Here is a 20,375-nt window from a genome sequence, read left to right on the forward strand (position 1 = left end):
GGCCATCTGGCAAGGAAGCAGGTGAAGGGCTTCTCAATCACTAACATCTTCCACCCACGGCCCTGGCCATGGCCACAAACCCTTCTAGCCTCAACTCCGAGGACGCCAAATATGCCTTGGGCACTCACCGGGGACCTTTGCCCTCGGAGGGTGTTGATAATGAGCACCTTGAAAAGACAAGGAGCATTTCGCTCGAGCCGGGCAAGCGAACGCGGGCGCAGCGACTGCGTCGCCATTGGAGGAGATTCTGGTGCTGTTATGTCTTTGGAAGCATTATCTTTCTCGCCATCTTTCTGCCTATTTTGTACGGACAACCCCGCCTGTGTCTTTGGAAGAAACGCACCAGCTGACTGTCTGAGCAACAGCTTCCTCGTCATCCTCCCTGCCATCGCCCAGCGAGTGGTCGACGGGTCCACGCTGGTGCTCGTCCACGCCGACGTGCTCCAGCCACGCCCGGATTCAATGATGCTGCGGATCGACTCGGCCCTCAGCCTCCCTCTCAAGATCCCCGTGCGCATCGACCCCATCACCATGAACCTCTTCAACCGCGACCGACCCGAGAACAACACCTGGGGCAAGGCCTACCTCCCATCGGCCCGCATCTACGGCAACACCACCCTGGCAACCAACAGCACCTTAACTCCATTGAATGTGACCGAGTGGACCGAGTACGTCCGCAGCGTGGTTTTCGAGTCCCACGCCCCTCTCTCAGTCAAGGGCTCCACGACCGCGTATATCGGCAAGTTGAAGTCCCACGTCACCATGAACAAGGACATTCACCAAACCAGTATGTCGCCCCTTCTTCATCCTACAGGAGTGCGGTAGAGATAACAAACTAACCACCCATGACCGGGATAATATAGCCCTCAACTCCTTCGAGGGCTTCTCCATCTCCGATCCGCAACTCCTCCTCTCCGCCCGCGACGACGGAACAAACCTCCTCGCCAACGCAACCCTTCCCAATCCATCCGCCATGACATTAGAGATTGTGCGTTCACCCCCTTTCCCCTTACCATCTCATCATCCCCGCCTCCCACCCAACTAACCCATACCCTCCCCATAACGGGAGTAACAGGGCACAACAACCCTAAACCTCTACAGCAACACCCTCCTCGTAGGCAACGTCACCCTCGATAACCTCACCCTCACGCCGGGCAACCACTCCACCCCGGTGTGCGGGGTCTTCGACCTGGGCAAGGTGATCGCCAATTTAGGCCGCGTGCTCCGGGATCAGCGCGACGCGATCAAGCGCGGGTATCTGGATCTGACGACCGTCGGCACGGACGTCACCTACGAGGGCGTGCAGGTGCCATACTACACCGACGTCATGCGGAACCTCACCATGACGGCGCAGGTGCCGCTCGGGAAGCTGGTGGAGAATACCCTGCGCGGGGTGCTGGTGAGGAACGGGACGAATGTTCTGACGGGTTTGAATTTGACGACTGTGCCGGCGTATGTGCGGAGTGGATGAGTTGTGGGAGTGGGGGGGAGGCGTTGGATTGGGTGCTAGGAGGGAGAGACTCGAGAGGACGGTGGTGATGCTATGAGGGGCTTCGTTCGTTACGTGGGTTTCTCTCTCTGGATTTTGGGTGTTGAGTGTGTCGAGAGGGTTGGTTCTTTGGCCGCGGTGACAAGCTTCCGTCGGAATATATACTTAGTTCTGGACTGTACACTCTGAACCCAAATACACAAGCGGGACTTGTGGAAAGGGCTTATCTCATTCAATGCGATGTTTAGTACTCTAAAGCTTCTATTCCTAGCACACTTTGCATCTAGAGTAATTAATTGGGGCCCCTGCTCTGTCTAATCGTATCGTCAGTCAGCTGCTCCATTAATATTGGATCATGTAACTATTTTTCCAAGTCAATCTCAACAAACAGGCAAGATGGCCGAGTTGGTCTAAGGCGTCAGGTTAAGGTTACCTTAGCACACAGCTTCTACAAAGCTTCCTGATCATCGTTTGATGGCGTGGGTTCGAATCCCACTCTTGTCATTACTTTTTTGGTGCTTATTTGTCTGATCTGCGGTAGACGATGGAGGGCGATAAGGAGCGGCGGCTCCTTGGCACGATGGCGGGAGGGAGGGACTTTCACTACCCAATGAACTATGGGTGCAGTACATTTCGAGTTGTATAGCATGCAGGTGACCCCAGCAGGAGCTGAGCATATATGAGCCAAATCCACCACCCCGCCTGGTCAGTAGATATCACCATGTATCATCCATCCTGCGATGTGCACAGTACAATACTCACCAAAGTCCAAACACAGAAGATACGTTACAGTAGTGATTAGACAGACCATCGACTCGCTAGGAGTGGTGCATTAGACACCGAACATTAGTTGTAAAGTCAAATGAGAGCACCCACAATGACTTCGAAACGAACAGTGACGATAATTACCGAGTATGATCTAGGCTCATGCCCACGTACCCCAGAACTAAGCAACATCCCGAGGTTTCAAGCAGCAGAACGTATTGCGCCATCCTCGAAAAGTTTCAAGCTCTTGGTCAAGTCATACCTACCATGCCACCGAATTCCCTTGGAACCAACCACTCACTTTGGCAGATAAAACTCCCCGAGCGTTTTCCCCACGCCTTAAATGCCGCAGGCAAAACACGAGTTCGGCACTACAGGTCATATTTCTGCGTCTTCACGAAAGGCTGGATCCCCGCCTCGAGATGAGAAAATCCCGCACCGAATCGCGAATCTCGATTGGCCTCGGAGAAAGAGGAGATAACGGGTTTGCGGGCACAGGCACGGGCCAGGGGTTGTTCCTGGATACCCCTACAAGCGTATATCGTATATATCCCGGCCAGGGGCCCTGGGAGACCATGCTGGGGCTGACAGGCGTCGTTGACCCTTCTTCTTGGATGCCCAGGTCTGACTTATCAAGAGCGGTTGCGGAATGTTGGTCACGGCGGCCGCGCACTAGTCCGCAGGTTCTGCTGACTACACGGCTCTAACTATAACATGGATTTTGTCAATACGAGCGAGTATCACCCCCAGAAGCTGGGAATCGGCTACTTCGTAAAAGTTGATGGCAAGGTTGATCCTCAGATCGTGGGATTCAAAAGTATATACAGCGAACGGTCATTATCATGCAAGATGCTCTATAGCAAAAATAAGCAAGATAAAGGAAACGAAAAGAAAAAGAAGAAAAGAAGTGGAAGGCCTCAAAGGTAAACGACCGATGATTTCCGACTTCAGCTCAAGGTGATACAGCAATGGTGGCTCCCTCAAACTCCAGATAGTCCAAAGTAAAAAGCACCGGGCAAATGTGATGATTCGCAAAAATATTATATAGTTATGCTAGTTGAGTTGAACATAGTTTGCTGAGAAGATTGTTAGTGACTGCTTGCTTGAAGCGGATTTGAGTTTGGCCAGCGCATTATATCTTACCTGGAAATTGTCCCTCCCTACCGCTGACACGTCCGGTCCACCATTCGTTCTGGTTGTCGGTTCGGTGGATAATTTCGATGACCTCGCCTGCAGAAAAGCTGAGGTCCCCGTGCGCCTGCGCCTCGTAATCGTAGAGAGCGGTGACAGTCTCAACGGGCGCGCTAAACAGGGCGGGCTTGGGCTTGGGGGGCGGCGGGGCGGGCTTGCTCTTGGCCGTAGCCGTGTAACTGCTGCCGGCCGCGCCCGCAGTGTATGGGGGTGGTGGGTTCTCAACCACATCGGGGTCCTTATTTCGTGACGGGTAGCCACCCTTGTTCTCCTGGGACAGCTTGTCCTTGGGTCCAAACTTGGACCCTGGCCGGCGTCCGCCCGTGGCCTTGAAGTGCACAATTGTGAGCGCCTCCGCCTGCTCCTTGACGTCCCCGCGCTTCGCCTCGAATGCCTCCTCGATGTCCAGCTGCAGGTTGAAGTAGCCGATGTTGATACTCTGCATGCGTTCATGGAGAGTGTAGAAGACGTTCAGCTGCATGTAGTAGAAGGATTGGAAAAGCGGGCGGATGAACTCGGCTTCGAGCGCAAAGAGTTTGGGCAGCTCTTCCTTGAGCAGGTCGTTGTAGTAGTTGTATTCCTGTGTGGCCTGCTCCACGTCGTTCTCGGCCTTGTAGAGCGCCTTCTCATCCTTGAGCGACTTGTCCTTCTTGTCCTGTAGTTTTTTGAGCGAGTTGTTGTGGCGATCGTAGTCCAATTTCTTGTGGTCCCGTTTCACAGCCACCTTGCGAATGACCTTAATTACTTCCAATAATTGTTCCGCAGGACTAATGACGCGGGTCTCAATCATCTCCAGCTCGGGGACGAGAGACTCCTGCAGGTCGCGCACGATTGCCTCGTATTCCTCACACGCCCTGATTCCTTCCGGGTTGCCCTCAATAGTGTAGGAACTGGGGTCTGATGCACGGCCGGAGATAGGTTTGTATAATTCCGTCATTGCCTTGGAAAAGCCGATTTGGTGGTTCAGCATGCCTGCCAAGTTCGGTCAGCAACTGGAGGTGAGGGGTAAGGGGGGGGGGGGGAAGGGAACGGGAGGGGGATGGAGCCGAAAATTGAGAATGCGGTCATACCATTGATGGCGTCGAAATACTTCTTCGACTCATCGTGCAGCTTTTTGGTTTCCTTCTCGAGTTCCTGAAATCTGCGCTCCGCATCCTGATAGACCGGGTCCTTGGTGTGTTCACCGATGTTGAACCGGGCCTTGAACTGTTGCGGTGCGCGAACAATGCTCTTCTGAAAGCCTTTCAAACTCATCTCTGATTTGCCGCAGGTAGCGCAACCCCGCGGAAGGAGCCGGTTTAGATAGAATGGAGGGGTGGAGGTCGTTCAGTACGGGACTGAGATGGTGAACAGGGGAATTAAGAGAATTAACACGGTCGGAGAGTCTTCAGGAGAGCAGAGTGGTGGAAAAGGGAAGAAGTGGGGGGAGGAGTTCCTTTTGTTCAGCACCGTCACTAGTTGGACTAAGTAACTTAAGGTAATTCGAGAGCCGGTGACGGTTAGACTGCGCTTCTCTCGGGCTAGGCAGCGTGGCTGAGCTATGACATAACTGTGGCTGAAGCCTGCGCGTGCGGAAACTGAAGCAAAGAATGGAGGTTCAAGGGATAGTGGAGTAGTGTGATCAAATCCTTAAACATATTTAATAGAAGATGGACTGCATTTCCAGGTCAGTCGACCTTATATTGAATTCTCGCTCCTCTTCAAGGCAACGATCCATGTATGTACTGTAGCGCAGCCCTTGGGGTAAGTCGATCGCAGCTGGTTGTGGCGAAGAGATCGAAGCGTAGGGCCGAACGCAAATTCGGGTCTCGGACACTCACTCCTTCCTTCAGCCTATGCCCCCTCCCCCCATGGATGTCATTAGGCACCAGAATATCTCTCATCTTCTGCCCGCTTCTGTCTGCGACAGGTGCGTGACCTTGGGTCTGAGCTTGAATTATTATGTATGAGGTATGAGGTACAGTGCCCCTTGAAACTGGGGAACCAGAAGCACGGAAACCATCTGCTAAATACGGGGTCGAGGATGCTTTGTTGATTGTTCGTCATTGCCCTTGCCATTATCCATATGACAAAAGAATGTTATACCTGGAAATTAATGCCTGAGGCTCACAAGATGTACGCACTCTGTACTCCGTAGTGAACAATCGGACCATCCCCGATCAGCCTCCGAACTGGAGGATTTCTACGTGATCGGAGTGATATGCACCTCCCAGCCCCTCCTCTCCACTAGGCTCTAGCCCTACGAATAGTTCTCCGTATCTAATCAGTAGTAATCACCCTTTCTCCGACCTCGCAATGCCGCTGGACTGGCTCTCGAAACACCGAGACCGCCGCTCAAACGGGAAATGCCCGGAGTATCTGACAAATCCGATCGGGGCTAGCGGGCTCGGCAACTAATGATATAACCGGATCCAAACTTTTTCCTCACCCAGCGAACTCACCCCCCCTTCTGCTGCTGTCATTCTGCATCTGTTTCATCTCACTGTCCATCCAACCTTTCATGGTACAGTCGCAGAGTTAACTGCATTATGTCCAGCATGACCCCTACTGCCTTGAGACAGGCATCCCGAGCCTATGCGCGTCGCTTCCAGCATGGCTCCCTGAACTCCTTCCTGCCCAAACGGGCGCTCGCCACCGCTGGCATTGTGGCCCGGAGATCCTATGTCACCGAGACCAAGGCTGGAAATGCCCAGGTCACGATCGATACCGCTATCAAGCAGGAGCAGAAGACTTTTGCCAACCAGACCGGCGTCAAGCCCGGACGGGTGGAGCTACCTAGCTCCAGCGTCTCCGGAGATGCCGCGATGAGCCCGACCGCGGGCATCTTGAAGCAAGCTACGATTATGGATCAAGGAACGCGACCCGTCTATCTTGACATGCAAGCGACAACCCCGACCGATCCCCGCGTGCTTGATGCGATGCTGCCCTACCTGACTGGCATCTACGGCAACCCCCACTCGAGAACCCACGCCTACGGTTGGGAATCCGAGAAAGCTGTCGAGCAAGCTCGTGAACACGTCGCCAAGCTTATCGGAGCCGACCCCAAGGAGATCATCTTCACCAGCGGTGCCACTGAGAGTAACAACATGAGCATCAAGGGTGTCGCTCGGTTCTTCGGTCGCTCTGGAAAGAAGAAGCACATCATCACCACCCAGACTGAGCACAAGTGTGTTTTGGACAGCTGTCGCCATCTCCAGGATGAGGGCTTTGACGTTACATACCTGCCCGTGCAGAACAACGGTCTGATCCGCATGGAGGACCTCGAAGCCGCCATCCGCCCGGACACTGCCCTTGTCAGTATCATGGCTGTCAACAATGAGATTGGTGTGATCCAGCCATTGGAGGAGATTGGCAAGCTTTGCCGCTCTAAGAAGATTTTTTTCCACACCGATGCCGCTCAGGCGGTCGGCAAGATTCCCATGGACGTGAACAAGTTCAACATTGACTTGATGTCCATCTCCGGCCACAAGATTTACGGCCCCAAGGGCATTGGAGCGTGCTACGTCCGCCGCAGACCTAGGGTTCGTCTCGAGCCTCTGATCACTGGCGGTGGTCAGGAGAGAGGCTTGCGCAGTGGTACTCTCGCTCCTCATTTGATCGTCGGTTTCGGCGAGGCCAGTCGCATTGCTGCCCAGGATATGGAGGTACGTTCATTATTTCTTTTGCCGTGTTTTGCGTTGCCTGAATATCTTTCTGTGGCGTACTGGCCATGATTATACGCTTTAACTGTATCACCATCTGAATGATTGCGGGGGTAGCTACATGCTTTTGCATGTTCCCGCGGCTCAATGATGTACATAGCAGGGGTGATGAGCCGAGTTGCCTGCCACTGATTGGTGTCGATCTAACCTTGCGTGAGAGGCGTATGCTGACCATCTTGACTGTATAGTACGACTCGAAGCACATCACCCGCCTCTCGAAGCGCCTGAGCGACGCACTTCTCGGCATGGAACACACCACTCTCAACGGGGATGCTACTCGTCACTATCCGGGCTGTGTTAACATCTCTTTTGCTTACATCGAGGGCGAGTCCCTTTTGATGGCGTTGAAGGACATTGCCCTGTCGTCCGGTAGTGCTTGCACTTCTGCCTCGTTGGAGCCCAGCTACGTCCTGCGGGCGCTTGGTAGCAGCGACGAGAGCGCGCACAGCAGTATCCGCTTTGGTATTGGGCGCTTCACGACGGATAGCGAGATTGACTACGTGCTCAAGGCCGTGCAGGACCGAGTTACCTTCCTTCGTGAGCTGAGCCCGTTGTGGGAGATGGTGCAGGAGGGCATTGATCTGAGCACCATTGAGTGGAGCCAGCACTAAAAGCTTTTCTTTCTTTTCACTTCTGCGTCTCAGAATGACTGGAATGTGGTCGGTCGGGACATGTTCACTGGGTTGTTTGCTTTTTCTTATCCACGATATCAGCGGTGGTACGGCGTTCGGATAGCGTGTAACATTATAGGCCTGGGATGATCTGAGTGAGATTGTATAGAGAATGGATCTTAATGACTGATTGAGATGTGTTGGTTGGTTCGACTTGTAGGTGTAGTTGGGTGTAAGCGGAGTTTATCATGGTAATCTCGGTTAATTTCGAAGGCATTCGGGATGGCAGCATAAGAATCAGCCGAGTGACAATGTTCAATTTCTTGGTCCTCATGATGGTGGTGGACTGCAGAGTGCGCGTAGTTATGCGGCTCCAGCGTTGAGGCACGTGGGCAGGCTGCAGCGGAGAGCAACCACCAACAGGAAGCGTGATGATATAGTGCAAGATAAGTGGACTGCAACAGACAGGCAATTCACAGCAGCATCAGGAGATAAGCATGCTGGAATACGGAGGAATGAATAATACTGTGTACTCAGTAATACTGAGAGATTGGCCCCGAGGTGGGCCCGAGGTCGGGGTATTGAAATAGCATCAAGATGGGTACGTACGTACTGTACTCCGGACAACAAGGTAAGGTCGGGTCGAACTCCACACGGGGACAAAGGCTCAGTCAGACTCGTCGGGGTCCCTCACCGCAGACCGGAATGGGGTGGCGTGGGTGGGAGCGAACACGCCCCAAGACTCGCTTAACCGCCCGATCTCGCACTCGCCCCCCTCTTTGCCGCCCTCCGGTTCATTCTCTAGCACTCAGACTAGTTCTCCCCCGGTAGACACCCCTTTCGCTCACACCCAACGCCACCGTTGGTGCTTCATACTTACTCCATGCTTCATCCGCCAGCTCTGCCCATGGGAACTATATCTCATCCGCCAATATCAACAATCTGAACCAGTCGCTTGATCAAAAGATTCTCATCTCTATACATTCTTGCAACCAGTTCCACCCCCAGCGCCCTGCTTCGGGTCTCGACCACGACCATGACTACCACCTCCATCGATCTTCAACAGGCAGACCTCCCTCTCTATAAGTCGAAGCCGTCCCTCCTGGTCCGGCCCACTTGACTCTGGCCGTCTGTCTCGCCCATCCACGGATTAGTTGACCGTCCCTATGTTCACCTCAACTCAAAACGAACAGGATGAAATGATGACTACCCCTGTCTCGTGTCCGCACGGCTTAATTCCCGCTGGAAATCAGCTCATCGCCGGTCTTTGTCCGGATTTTCACGCTGATTAATTCACCCCTCAACCCCCCCCCCCCGGTTATTCGGTCTCTGGAGGGATCCCAGTTTGCTACCATTTAACTTCCCGGCACATTGCCTTTCTCTTCTCTGTTTTGCTGACTTGGGTTGACCAGGCGTGTCTTGTTTTCGTTCCTGGTAAACTTCTTTCCTATTCCCGCCCCCTCACACCCTCCGTGGCCTTCCGTGGCAACCGAGATTTATATTCTAAGAAACTCCGGATCTCAAACCGTCTTCCATGCTTTGTTTTCTTCCCTCCTTTCCACCCCTTGTCATGGTAGAATAGACACGAATTTGTTTTCTTGCTTCTTCTTTTGCCTCGCCACTTCCTGGCTCTCATACAACGCATCCTGACACCAGTCAGACCGACTCTCCGCGGTTAATCCCTGATCCATTTGAATCTGGCCTGGACTCGACCAAATCACCTGTCACACGACATTCGCCCTGCGAACACTTGCACTGGCACACGCACAGCCATCTCGGAGCTTCTTCTCCTTTCGTACATCAGGTTCCAGATACACGACTGCCAGCTCTGCTTTGCAGATCCTCAAGCCTGACGAAGATATTGCACGTGAGCAGCAGCAGCTTCGAATAAAATAAGCCGTTTGTCTGGCTGCTGTGGTCCTTCTTTCCATTCACCTTTAATCCCTTTCCCGGTGCGGTTCTTGGCACCACTGCAGTATCATCATGCTTCCCCCAATCCCAGCTCTGGCGGACTACGGCATATCGCCAGACCATGGGTTTCTACCACCCGAGCCCCCCATTGACGTGCTCCCCGACCCATACTATGCTCGATGGGAGTGGATTGTCTCCAACATCCAGGCCCTCCTGATCAGCCGACGGATCCGAGAGGCGGTGGATCATATGCCCATGCTATCTGTTTCATATCTGCAGGACGACAGCGAGTGGAGGAGGGCGTACGTGGTACTGGTGTTCATGCTACATGGCTATGTCTGGGGCGGAAGCAGGCCCGCCGAGGTTGGTGACACGGGGACCCCTACGAAGTGATACATCCTGAGCTAACGATGGTGGTGGGTATGCAGAAAATCCCTCCCCAATTGACGGTACCGCTATTCGACGTGTGTGATCACCTGGGCCTGCCACCAGTCGCAACATATGCGGGCGTGTGCCTGTGGAATTACAAGCCGATCTTCCCCGACGAACCGGTGGATGACCTGCGTAACCTGGACAGCATCAACACCTTCACGGGCTCCTACGACGAGAAGTGGTTCTACCTGGTGTCGGTGGCGATCGAGGCTCGTGGGGCGCCGTCCATCCCGCTGGTGCTACAGGCCATCGCGGCCGCGCGGGCTGGCAACAGCCTCGTCGTGACCGAGTGTCTGCAAGGATTGGCCGAGGTGATCGACGAGGTGGGCTCCCTGCTGGAGCGCATGTATGAGCACTGTGACCCGTACGTGTTCTACCACCGCATCCGGCCATATCTGGCGGGCAGCAAGAATATGGCGGACGCCGGGCTCCCCCACGGGCTGCTGTACGACACTGGCCGTGGTGAAGCAGAGTATCGGGAGTACGGCGGGGGCAGCAACGCGCAGAGCTCGCTGATCCAGTTCTTCGACATCGCCCTGGGGATCGAGCACCGTCCCACGGGCGAGACCACTCGTCCGGGTGGTACCGCCAGTGACGAGCAGAAGGAGGGGGTGGTTGGGGCGCCCCGCCACGGCTTCATCCAGGAGATGCGCTCGTATATGCCCGCGGCCCACCGCCGCTTTTTGGAGCATGTGAGCGCGGTCGCCAACCTCCGGGAGTACGTGGAGGCGCGTCGCTCGGACAAGGCGCTGTGCATCGCGTACGATGCGTGTCTGTCGATGCTGCGCGTGATGCGCGACAAGCACATCCAGATCGTGTCGCGGTACATCATCATCCAGTCGCGCGACGCCCGGCCGGGCCGGCGCGCCACCAGCCCCAAGCGACCGCCCCAGCAGCAGATGGCGCAGCCGACGAATCTGGCGACCGCCCGCTACGGGGACAAGGCGGACCCGAAGAAGCTGCGGGGTACGGGGGGCACCGCGTTGATTCCGTTCCTGAAACAGGCGCGGGACGAGACGGGCGAGCCAGCCATTGACGCGTGGGCGCGCCGCCTGCTGAGCAACGGGCCATCGGAATCCAGTTTTGCGGCGCTGAGCAAGGTGGGCGAGAACCACGATGGGAATCTCCAGGTGGTGGGCTTGTCGGGGACGTGGGCGGCGGACGATAGTGAGGGAGGGATATGTCACTGGTAGGGTTTTTATCTGGTTGTGCCTTTTTTTTTTTTTTTTTTCGTTTTTACCGTCTTAGCCAGCATTGAGCGATTGATCTCATTATCTCATATTTCATGTTTGTATCTCATGAGCGTGATGGTCGTGTGGGGATTCACAAATTGGTATTATACTCAGTATGTACACCTGTATAGATCGATCGACCCAGAATGAACCACAAACAAGCCTTTTTCCTTTTTCCAACTTGTAACTCCTGATTGTCCCACGTCATGGATGTGCATTTCCGATGTCAGAGGTTCAGTGGTTCCTGGGGAATGACGTCGATGGAGGAAGGGGGGTGGGGGGGGGGAAAGGGGTGGCTTGGGGAGGTGACGTCATTTTGGGGGGTTTTACCCCAGATGAAGCCTTATAAAAACATCACCACCACCACCTCTTGTGTCCTCATCATCAACCACAACACAAACAAACCATAAGCTTTTACTACTACATCCGCATTCCACCCAAGAAGCCCACTTCTATCTCATTCCACGAACACAAATCAAACCACCAAAATGTCCAACGAAAACTCCTCCACTCTCAAGTCCTACCTCGACCAGGCCACCGGCGCTGCCCAGCGCGCCATCGGCTCCTTGACCGGCGACGCCTCTACTCAGGTACATACACCCCCTCCTCTACCCCTTACACCCCAACCTCCCATAATCCAAGAACTAGTACTAAGAGAGAATAGAACCAAGGCGAAGCGACGCACCAACAGGGCAAGGCGGAGAACGAGGCGAGCCACACGACGGCGAAGCTGGGGCCGGTGACGGCGGACCCGGCGACGGGGGCGACGGCGACGGACCACCCGAAGCGTACAGACGGCAGCTGGGACCAGACGGTGGGCGCGGCCAAGGAGTCGCTGGGCAACCTGGTGGGCAACGAGTCGCTGCGCCGCGCGGGCCAGGAGCAGAACGCGGCCGGCAAGCAGCAGGAGGCGGAGGGCCAGCTGAAGGACTGGGGCGAGGGCGTCAAGGGCCGCGTCGAGGGCGGCGTCGGCAAGGTCGCGGCGGCTGTGACGGGCGACGAGGCGCAGGAGCAGCGCGCCAAGGAGGTGCACGACACCGGCAAGGTGCGGCAGCGCGGGGCGGAGGCGGATATTGAGCGCCGGGCTTAGTTCTCTCTCTCTGTGGGGGGAGGGGTGATGATTTATGATATCTTGTAGTCTTAGGGTAATTTATTGCTTTTTCATTCTGATTATCCTTTCATGTAGGTTGAGCTGGGCTAGGGAGTTTTGAAAGGAAGGGGGGTCCGGGGGTTCTCCTCCGGGAAGCCTTAGTCTACTGGTATATGTGGATGAGGTGCATGAGTAGCTTAGTGTATGCATGCACTATGTACGTGTGAAGTATGATTTGCATTATGCATGTGAGGTTAATGTGGGAATCTTGGTGTATACTCTTACTGGTATGTACAATCCAGTAATGTGTCGATGTTGCAATTGTACAGCTATAAACGCAGTATGCGGAGACTTCAGCTAGTTTTCTTTCCGATATGCGGTGGTAGGTTCAAATCTGGTTGAAGAGATATTTGAGGGAAATAGCAGAGATTTAGGGGATAGTATATTGAGGTCGGGCCATTGAGCTTAGGGAATAGCGGCTGTTACAGCTTCAAGGTATTACATGCAAGCCAGAATACGTCCATCGCACTCGACAGCAGGCGCGAACTCGCGTATTCTTATGTCATCTCCTACGTGCGAAACTATCACCCCTGTAGTCTAACAGGCTGGAGATGCAGGGAGCGAGGGCTCCGAGCCCAAGAACTTTGTAGAAAGAGTAGAGTCCGGGTTGTAAAACAGCCTCCATGTATTTGAAGAGCTTGCAGTCTGCCTCTCCATTGCAACGGCAGACTTCATCCACTTCACAAACTTGTCGGACGCGTCTGAGAGTCGCACCAGCATCCACATTTTCATAGATCATGTTGCTCGTTAATCACGACCGCTACGGCATTCCATGAACCTCTCATATAGATAGTACTGCCTGCCTCCATGCGCAACCACAGATTCAGAATACGGGAGCCTTGAGCCAAGAATGGCCCCAGTTATTCATGCACGACCGACAGTATCCCGATTGCGGTAAGCTATGATACCATGTTGAAAGCTTTGCTTGATTTGAATCAAGGCACACGAAAGACAACTGGAAACAGTTGATAGATCAACAAGCCAGAGCGACGAGTAAGTGCGTGAATTTCCGATGCATGGTGACGGGAGGATAGTATAGATAGATAAGCCAGGTAAATCTGCTAAAAAGACAAGAGATCTCACCAGCTGTAGAGTTGATGATGATGCTTTCTACCTCGTGAATGTTGGCTAGATATTGCAAGACCCGAAAATCGCAAAAAACATACAACAGAAGGGATTCGCTGGTGGTCACCCACCCAACTACTAACCTCCCGGCGTGTGGCTTAAGTACGGCTGAGCGGACGGGAAGCCCTGTTTTCCACACCCTGTGGTCGTATGTGACTGAGGGCTAATTTATTTGAATCATACCTTGCGTTACATTGACCTAAAGCTAGAGGTGCTTGGCTCGTTGTCTGTGGTATCAGCCTGTTCTATATTCACTCGAACCTTGTCAGAAAACCTAGGCAAGACTAGTGGAATGCTTGCCTGTCTTCCCTTCATCTTGTTGTCAACCACTAGACATTCGTTATCCTGGACATGCTCTCCCAGCCTTCTCGTTGAAGTCCTTTCGTTTTCCAATTCGATATCCTGGTCCTTCAGTACAGTTCCTCATCTGACCCCAGTCTCTACTTGACATTTCCTTCTTTCGTCTGTTACGCCGCCCAACCAATCTTGGAGGTTATTGGGCCAGAAAAGCAGCCCGAGCCGATCACGCGTGCGGTTGTTCGCAGGAGCATCCCTGGCGGAGACAAGAAAGACTGGAAGAAGGTAAAAGCTCGAATGGACCGGGCGTTAGAGAATATACTGGACCTGAAGGCAGCGCTGGACTTTATTCCTGTCGATGACGACTTCCGCTTCTGCGTGCAGGCCAACATCGAGCGGCTGCCAGAATTCGTCACCCAGGCCTACAACAATGACCGTGAGTCCTGTCTCGGGGATCTTACATCTTATGCCAGGAAACGTTGGCAAAAGCGGCTCTCAGAGACTGCTTAACAGAGATGGAAGAGGGAGCAGGCCGGTGCAGAGCAGCCTGGTCTCAGAAGACGAGTTATAAAATCGCCACTCCAACAAGGAACCAAGCGTGCCAGGACAGCCTCTCCGATCCCGTCTAACAAGCGTGCAAAGCCCGATGAGACAAATGCCGGTGAAACCCTTACCTTGCCGGCTGCGGTGCTAACGGCGGCGGATTCCTATCGGGAAATTTGTCAAAAATGACCCCGTTGGGGTATTTTGGGCTACTATGATGATTCTGTGGAACTTCTGGCGCCGGGGATGGATATTGATCATTTCTGAGAATATGAATATGAAGCCTGCGATCAAGAGGAGCCCGCCAGCGAGTGAATGCCAGCCTCTACAGCGGTCTGCACCCGGCTGTCAACAGCGAGTCTCATGTATCACGAGGACGAGAACCTACCGGTGGACAGTAAATGGCTCTCTGATGTGCTTTTATGGTGAGGTAGCCTGCGCAGCTGAAGTCTAAAGTGATATCTGCGAATACCTCTAGTCTAGTAGTAGATAGGTTCTCTTGTCTGCGTCAAAAGGTTCCCGTTGTCTTAGGCCACGAACGAGAGTATTTTAATCACTCAGTACTTCATGACGAATTTCATAAATAGGAATGAGGTGTCAGAAACCGTTTGGTTCCACTTGTATAGCTAGTCTTGCACTGAGGACAATCTTCTGCGGCGGCGAAACCGCTTTCAAGAGAGACGGCCATGTAATCGGCTGCGCGACTTTTCAGCCATGGAAGGGGCAAATAGCACATCCCAAGTACTGTAGCCCCGAAATATTCCAGGTGACTATCTGATTAATTCCTCTAAGAAGGCCGTCAGGCAGGTCGTCTGAAGAAAGCAAGCCTTTCCTATCCCTTCGCATGGAGATATGGATCTGCCTTTCGGATTGTATATCGTTTGGAGTATATCATCGATATCATTGCAGCATCCTATATTCTTCATCCGCGGTCTTCTATCTTTAATTGTGCAGAGAAATGTTTTCAATTGGGGCCACTTCAAGTGAAGACTCAGCGACGGCAGACTAGAACTAGCATCATGCAGGAGCTAGCAATAATCGAAATTCTGTGCTGTCTCCTGGTAATTGCCTCAATGGCCAACTGATAAGACGTGGAGTAAAGAAGGGCTATTAAGCCTTATTCCTTGTGCAAAGTTACGACTAAGATGCGCCTCCAGGGTGTTGATTGAAGCACAAACGGGTGCGCACTAAGAGGTTAGCAATTTGTGTCTCCATTTTTCTGTGTGCAGCAAAATAGCAGGAGAAAAAGAGTTACTGGCATACTTGGCCTCTGATTGTAACCAAGTTTGGAGTCGTCTAGTCAATAGTTTCTAAATTTCTGTGCTCTGTCGGGGTCAGTGCAGCATCGATGGGAGCATCGATGGGAGGCGGGGTTTATTTCCGTTGATAGAGCCTCATTATTTACTGACTCAAAGTAATGAATCGCAATTGAGCCAATTATGAGAGAACCGATTTGAATTATGGCTAGAAGGGGTTCACTAGTAAAGAAATTCATACAACAAGAGCAAAGATCATGATAAGAAAGAACAATCGGGGTGAATCAACCGACCCACAGCAGCAGTATGAGATCATCACGCCTCCGCTCCCCTCTTCTCCCTCGGTGTGCTCGTATATAAGTAAGTGAGTTCCACTCCTCGCATTGCTTTCTTCCACTCACTGCACTAACCTTAGATTCACTACATCCTTCATCTAGAATGGCAGCCCTCAAAGGTCGACGCTCAACCTACAGCCTGAACTCCGGCCATGAGATTCCCGTTCTAGGATATGGAGTAAGTCTTCGCCCTCTTTCTCCCCCCTCCCCCCTCGGTTATCACTACCACACCACTAAACCGCAGAACCCGTGACAGGTCTACATGATGTAAGTCCATTCCTGCTTCAACTGCATGCAAACGGCGCAGCGCTCACTCTGCCAAAGCCCCCAGTCCCAAACAGAAAAGGCCACCCTTGACGCACTCAAAATCGGCTACCGTCATGTATGCATGCACCTTTCCCCACGCTTCTCGCGCCCCAGAGCTCAATCTAACGCGCTTCCCTACAGGTGGACTCAGCAATTATGTACCGCAACGAGAAAGCCTGCGGCCGCGCCATCGCAAACTCCAGCCTCGACCGGTCGGAGATCTTCTTCACCACCAAGATTCCCCCGGAGAAGATGGGCTACACTCGCACCAAGAAGGCTATTGATTCCAGTCTGCGCGAGGCTGAGCAGGAGTACTTTGACCTGTGAGTTGTCCACACACCACCATCTCCCTCGACCAAGTATCGCTGGGATCGCGAGAAACTGCAGTGGAAGAAGATTAACAAGGATAACAAGCATCCTTATTCACGCCCCCTACGGCGGCAAAGAAGACCGTCTAGGCTCCTGGCGAGCGCTAGTGGAGGCCCAGCAAGCGGGCAAGACGAAATCCATCGGGGTGTCCAACTACGGGGTCCACCATCTGGACGAGCTGGAGGAGTACATCAGGAATAGTGGCGGTGGGCAGATCGACGTCGGACAGTACGAGTTGCATCCCTGGTGTGACCGCCCCGAGATCGCCGAGTGGCTCCAGAAGCGCAACATCGTCGTCCAGGCCTATTCGCCTCTGGCGCACGGGACGAGGATGGGCGAGCGAGTACTCAAGGAATTGGGCCAGAAGCATGGCAAGTCGCCAGCGCAGATCATGATCCGGTGGGGGTTGCAGAGGGTAAGTCATGGAACGAGTCGAGTCTCTCTCATTGTTGCCATGTATCCTGGTCGAGTCAGTGCTAACATGCGACCTGTAGGGCTTTGTCCCCCTTCCCAAGTCGGTGACACCCAGTAGGATCAAGGAGAACGCCGAGGTGTTTGATTTCGAGCTGTCAGAGGAGGATATGAAGGCATTGCAGACGGGGGTCTACTCGCCCACGGACTGGGATCCGACGGTGGATTATGATTAGACAGCTGTGTGCATGAGATGAGCATACCCCCAAAACCAACTTTCATGGAAGGACGATAGTCTATAGACATGATAGACCAGACTGTGAGGTTGCTATCATAAAATGTACCGTACAGACAAGAGAGTAAATGAGAGTAAATGTAACTGAGCGGGCGGGCCGAGTCGCAATCGCCGATCGGAACCTGGAGGGCCGCCGTCCAGAATTTAACCCCGCGGCGCGGGGTTTGGCTGCTTAGCAATTCATTCGCATTCGTCCGTTATCTTCCTCCACCCTCTTCGCATTTCTCCAATCCTTCCAAATTCTCATTCCCCTCTTAACTCCCACCCCCTTGCATCAGAAGTCCCTGCCCTGCACATATTGCAGGGTGCTCATACATCCATCACCATGAAACTCATCCTCTCCACCTCGTAAGTGGCAACCGCAGTGGAAATCCCGACACTCTCTCCTCCTCATTCCACCATCGCCCCGGGAGGAAAAAAAAAAAAGACAAAAACCCCCAGTCCACCAACTCAACCAAACTAACATACTTCCAGAAATCTGATGCTAGGCGGTCATCCCATCATCCGCCAACTGACTGAAAAGTCCAATGTCGAACTGATCAACTCCCTACGTGCCAACTTCCAAGCCGCGCAGCAGCAGCAGCAGCAACAGCGCAACGACGAGGCCACGACGACAACGACAACGAAAACCGAGCACGGAGTACCGCGCTACGCATCGTGGACGAGGCAACACGACGACACCCTATACATCCCATCCACGGACTGCGGGTACGGGCTGTCTGAGGAGCGGTCGGCGTACGACATCACCGTCAAACTCTTCTACCTGCCGGGGATCCCGGCGTCGCGGCGGTGCGCGCACACGCGGGAGGCGATCGACCTCGTGCTCCGGGAGCTGCACGTCGACTCGATCGATCTGCTGATTGTCTCGTTTCCGGGGATCTTGTTCGATGCGGACGACGACAGCGAGGTGGAGGAGGACGACGAGAACGCGGGGTCGTCGGATGCCGGCAGCGAGGAGGATGATTTCGACAGTATCATCCAAACGTGGCGCACGCTGGAGGGGCTGCACGAGCAGGGGATGATCAAGCAGCTGGGCGTGGCGGAGTTTGGCAGCGAGCGGCTGGCGCGCTTCCTGCCGCACACCAAGGTCAAGCCGTCGGTGGATCAGATCAACCTCAAGGACTGCTGCGTGGTGCCCAAGTCGTTGATCCTGTACGCCAAGCAGGAGCGGATCCAACTGCTGACCCACAACGACTGCATGGACATCTTGCCCGTGGGCACGACCCGGGAGCTGCTGGGGCCCGGCGCCAAGGGCGCGGGCATCCTCGCTTCGGCGCCGGACGCGGACGATGGCATCCAGGGCGACGTGGCGCCGCAGTGGGTGGTCAAGTACACGGCGGTGGTGAAGGATCGCGGGGTGGTGGAGAACAAAGGCTACTTTGCGCTGGCGGACGTGGGCAGCTGCGTCAAGCCGTGATGTGATGATATTTGTATCTATCTGCAAGCATTCCACGATTTGCATGGGACAGCGCGGCGTTTCTTTTCTTGTTTTTGCGTTTATTCCCTTGAAACCTAGTGATGATGAATGAAGCATTGTTCTATCCATTCCCTCTATCCTCATCAAACCAGTCCCCACCACACAAAGCAACCCCCCTCCCCTTTTCAGGTAAACGAAACAAGCCTCAGCCCAACATACTCTTCTTCCTCCCGCGCAAGCGCACCTCCTCCAAGCGCTTCAACACCGACGCAGCCCCGCGATAACTAGCGCGATACCCCTCCAGCACCTCGGCAAAGAACGCCTCCGTGCGGGGATGCGTACTCCCAAACGCGCGTTCGAGCACATACAAATCCACCGCGCGATCCTCATCCTGAACACTCTGACTCGCCAGGCCAAAATCAATGAGCACAACCTCACCCTCCAGATCCACCTCGCCTGCCCCCTTCCCCTCCCCGCTCTCCTTCTTGGGCCGCAGAATGAGATTACTCGTCGTCAGATCCCCATGAATCACCCCGGCCGCATGCAGCCGGCCGACAGCGGCCCCGATCCGCCGCAGCAGATCCTTCATCCGCTCCTCCTCGCGCTTGCGCTCCACATGCCCGTTGTCGCCATGGTCGCCATCCACCTCCATCTCACCGTCTGCCTGTCGCCGCCGAGGGTGCTGATCTTCCGCCGCGAACCGCGCCAGCATCGCCCGCTCCCACGCCCGCACCACCACCCGCACCACGTCGCCCTCCACCCACTCCATCAGCAGCCACGCCCCGCCGTACCGCTCCGCCCCCGTGGCGGCGTCGACGACGACCGTCTGCCCCTCCCAGTCCACGGCGTACAGCGCCGGCACCGCCACCCCCTCGCGCACGAGCTTGGCCAGACACCGCGCCTCCTGGAGGATGCGCTGGCGTGTCAGGCGCCGGTCGAGAATCGGGTGGCGGTACGGTTTGGAGGGCCGGATCTTCAGGGCCGCCGGGTGGGTGGTCGCGTTCAGGTAGTGCGTTTTATAGAGATGGGCTTCGGCGCCCTGCGTGAGGAGGATCGGCGGGGGTAGCGTTGTAGTGCTTGTGGTGGTGGTAGCTGTTGATTGTGTGCGGTGGTTGTGGTGGTGGAAAGGCGGGGGGAGAGGTGGGGGTTGGTATTCTTGAGTCATCGTGTTTGTTCTTGATCGGTGGGAGGTCGGTCGAGTTCGGTGAGTTCGTCTGAGGATAAAGAGGGTCGTAAGAAGGTATGCGGACAGGTGGGTAGGTCAATTGATGACGAGTTGGTGGTGAGGTGAAGCGAGAAAAAGATTAAGGTAGGTTGAAGTTGTATAGGCAGTGGCAGAAGAGGAACGGCCATGTGAAAAGTTCTGGCGGGGCCCTTTTCCCTCCCGCCGCGGTTATTAAGCGCTGTCCGCATTTGGCTGTCAACTACAGCACTACAGCACTACAGCACTACAGCACTACAGACTACTGTACACATGTAGACCATCTATGCTGTTATGCTGTCGACACGCAAATTTGCTACTGCTGCACTCACTACTCT

At 54.3% G+C, this 20,375-nt stretch overlaps 7 protein-coding genes and 1 non-coding gene across 8 annotated transcripts, besides 1 other annotated feature; 6 read left to right on the forward strand and 2 right to left on the reverse strand.

The window, feature by feature from the left end:
* Positions 1–68: 68 nt before the first annotated feature.
* On the forward strand, positions 69–1,471 carry BO82DRAFT_342919 (DUF3712 domain-containing protein; the record flags this gene model as incomplete). Its single annotated transcript, XM_025633602.1, has 4 exons — positions 69–304; positions 366–787; positions 864–988; positions 1,076–1,471. 4 exons carry the CDS (start codon positions 69–71, stop codon positions 1,469–1,471), a joined length of 1,179 nt encoding a protein of 392 aa, XP_025488551.1.
* A 408-nt stretch (positions 1,472–1,879) lies between these two features.
* BO82DRAFT_t259 lies at positions 1,880–1,993 on the forward strand. The gene has a single exon. It is a non-coding gene; the product is annotated as a tRNA-Leu (tRNA).
* Positions 1,994–3,032: 1,039 nt separating this feature from the next.
* On the reverse strand, positions 3,033–5,112 carry BO82DRAFT_357435 (amphiphysin). The gene is made up of 3 exons (XM_025636017.1): positions 4,516–5,112; positions 3,398–4,417; positions 3,033–3,330 (listed from the first exon to the last, which is right to left on the reverse strand). Exons 1-3 carry the CDS (start codon positions 4,697–4,699, stop codon positions 3,308–3,310), a joined length of 1,227 nt encoding a protein of 408 aa, XP_025488552.1. The 5' UTR covers positions 4,700–5,112; the 3' UTR covers positions 3,033–3,307.
* Positions 5,113–5,879: 767 nt separating this feature from the next.
* Positions 5,880–8,033, forward strand: BO82DRAFT_357437 (IscS subfamily cysteine desulfurase). The gene is made up of 2 exons (XM_025636018.1): positions 5,880–7,089; positions 7,335–8,033. The coding sequence occupies exons 1-2, from the start codon at positions 5,983–5,985 to the stop codon at positions 7,755–7,757; spliced, it is 1,530 nt and encodes a 509-aa protein (XP_025488553.1). The 5' UTR covers positions 5,880–5,982; the 3' UTR covers positions 7,758–8,033.
* Positions 8,034–9,740: 1,707 nt separating this feature from the next.
* On the forward strand, positions 9,741–12,422 carry BO82DRAFT_377333 (IDO-domain-containing protein; the record flags this gene model as incomplete). Its single annotated transcript, XM_025637573.1, has 6 exons — positions 9,741–10,031; positions 10,097–10,177; positions 10,280–11,200; positions 11,563–11,564; positions 11,775–11,922; positions 11,997–12,422. 6 exons carry the CDS (start codon positions 9,741–9,743, stop codon positions 12,420–12,422), a joined length of 1,869 nt encoding a protein of 622 aa, XP_025488554.1.
* A 1,033-nt stretch (positions 12,423–13,455) lies between these two features.
* Positions 13,456–13,761: a sequence feature (Protein overlapping with rRNA (BO82DRAFT_421978, PYH78355.1) was converted to a misc_feature.).
* A 2,319-nt stretch (positions 13,762–16,080) lies between these two features.
* BO82DRAFT_317690 (aldo/keto reductase) lies at positions 16,081–17,438 on the forward strand. Its single transcript, XM_025632619.1, has 6 exons — positions 16,081–16,216; positions 16,295–16,305; positions 16,363–16,420; positions 16,486–16,667; positions 16,759–17,128; positions 17,208–17,438. Exons 1-6 carry the CDS (start codon positions 16,142–16,144, stop codon positions 17,358–17,360), a joined length of 849 nt encoding a protein of 282 aa, XP_025488556.1. The 5' UTR covers positions 16,081–16,141; the 3' UTR covers positions 17,361–17,438.
* Positions 17,439–17,643: 205 nt separating this feature from the next.
* On the forward strand, positions 17,644–18,963 carry BO82DRAFT_357441 (putative gamma-cysteine synthetase regulatory subunit). Its single transcript, XM_025636019.1, has one exon. The coding sequence runs from the start codon at positions 17,901–17,903 to the stop codon at positions 18,834–18,836; it is 936 nt and encodes a 311-aa protein (XP_025488557.1). The 5' UTR covers positions 17,644–17,900; the 3' UTR covers positions 18,837–18,963.
* Positions 18,964–19,041: 78 nt separating this feature from the next.
* Positions 19,042–20,312, reverse strand: bud32 (serine/threonine protein kinase BUD32; the record flags this gene model as incomplete). The annotated part of the gene is made up of 2 exons (XM_025638219.1): positions 19,042–19,991; positions 20,294–20,312. 2 exons carry the CDS (start codon positions 20,310–20,312, stop codon positions 19,042–19,044), a joined length of 969 nt encoding a protein of 322 aa, XP_025488558.1.
* Between the last annotated feature and the right edge of the window lie 63 nt (positions 20,313–20,375).

Source organism: Aspergillus uvarum (genome assembly GCF_003184745.1).
Source record: "Aspergillus uvarum CBS 121591 unplaced genomic scaffold BO82scaffold_57, whole genome shotgun sequence".
NCBI lineage: Eukaryota > Fungi > Ascomycota > Eurotiomycetes > Eurotiales > Aspergillaceae > Aspergillus > Aspergillus uvarum.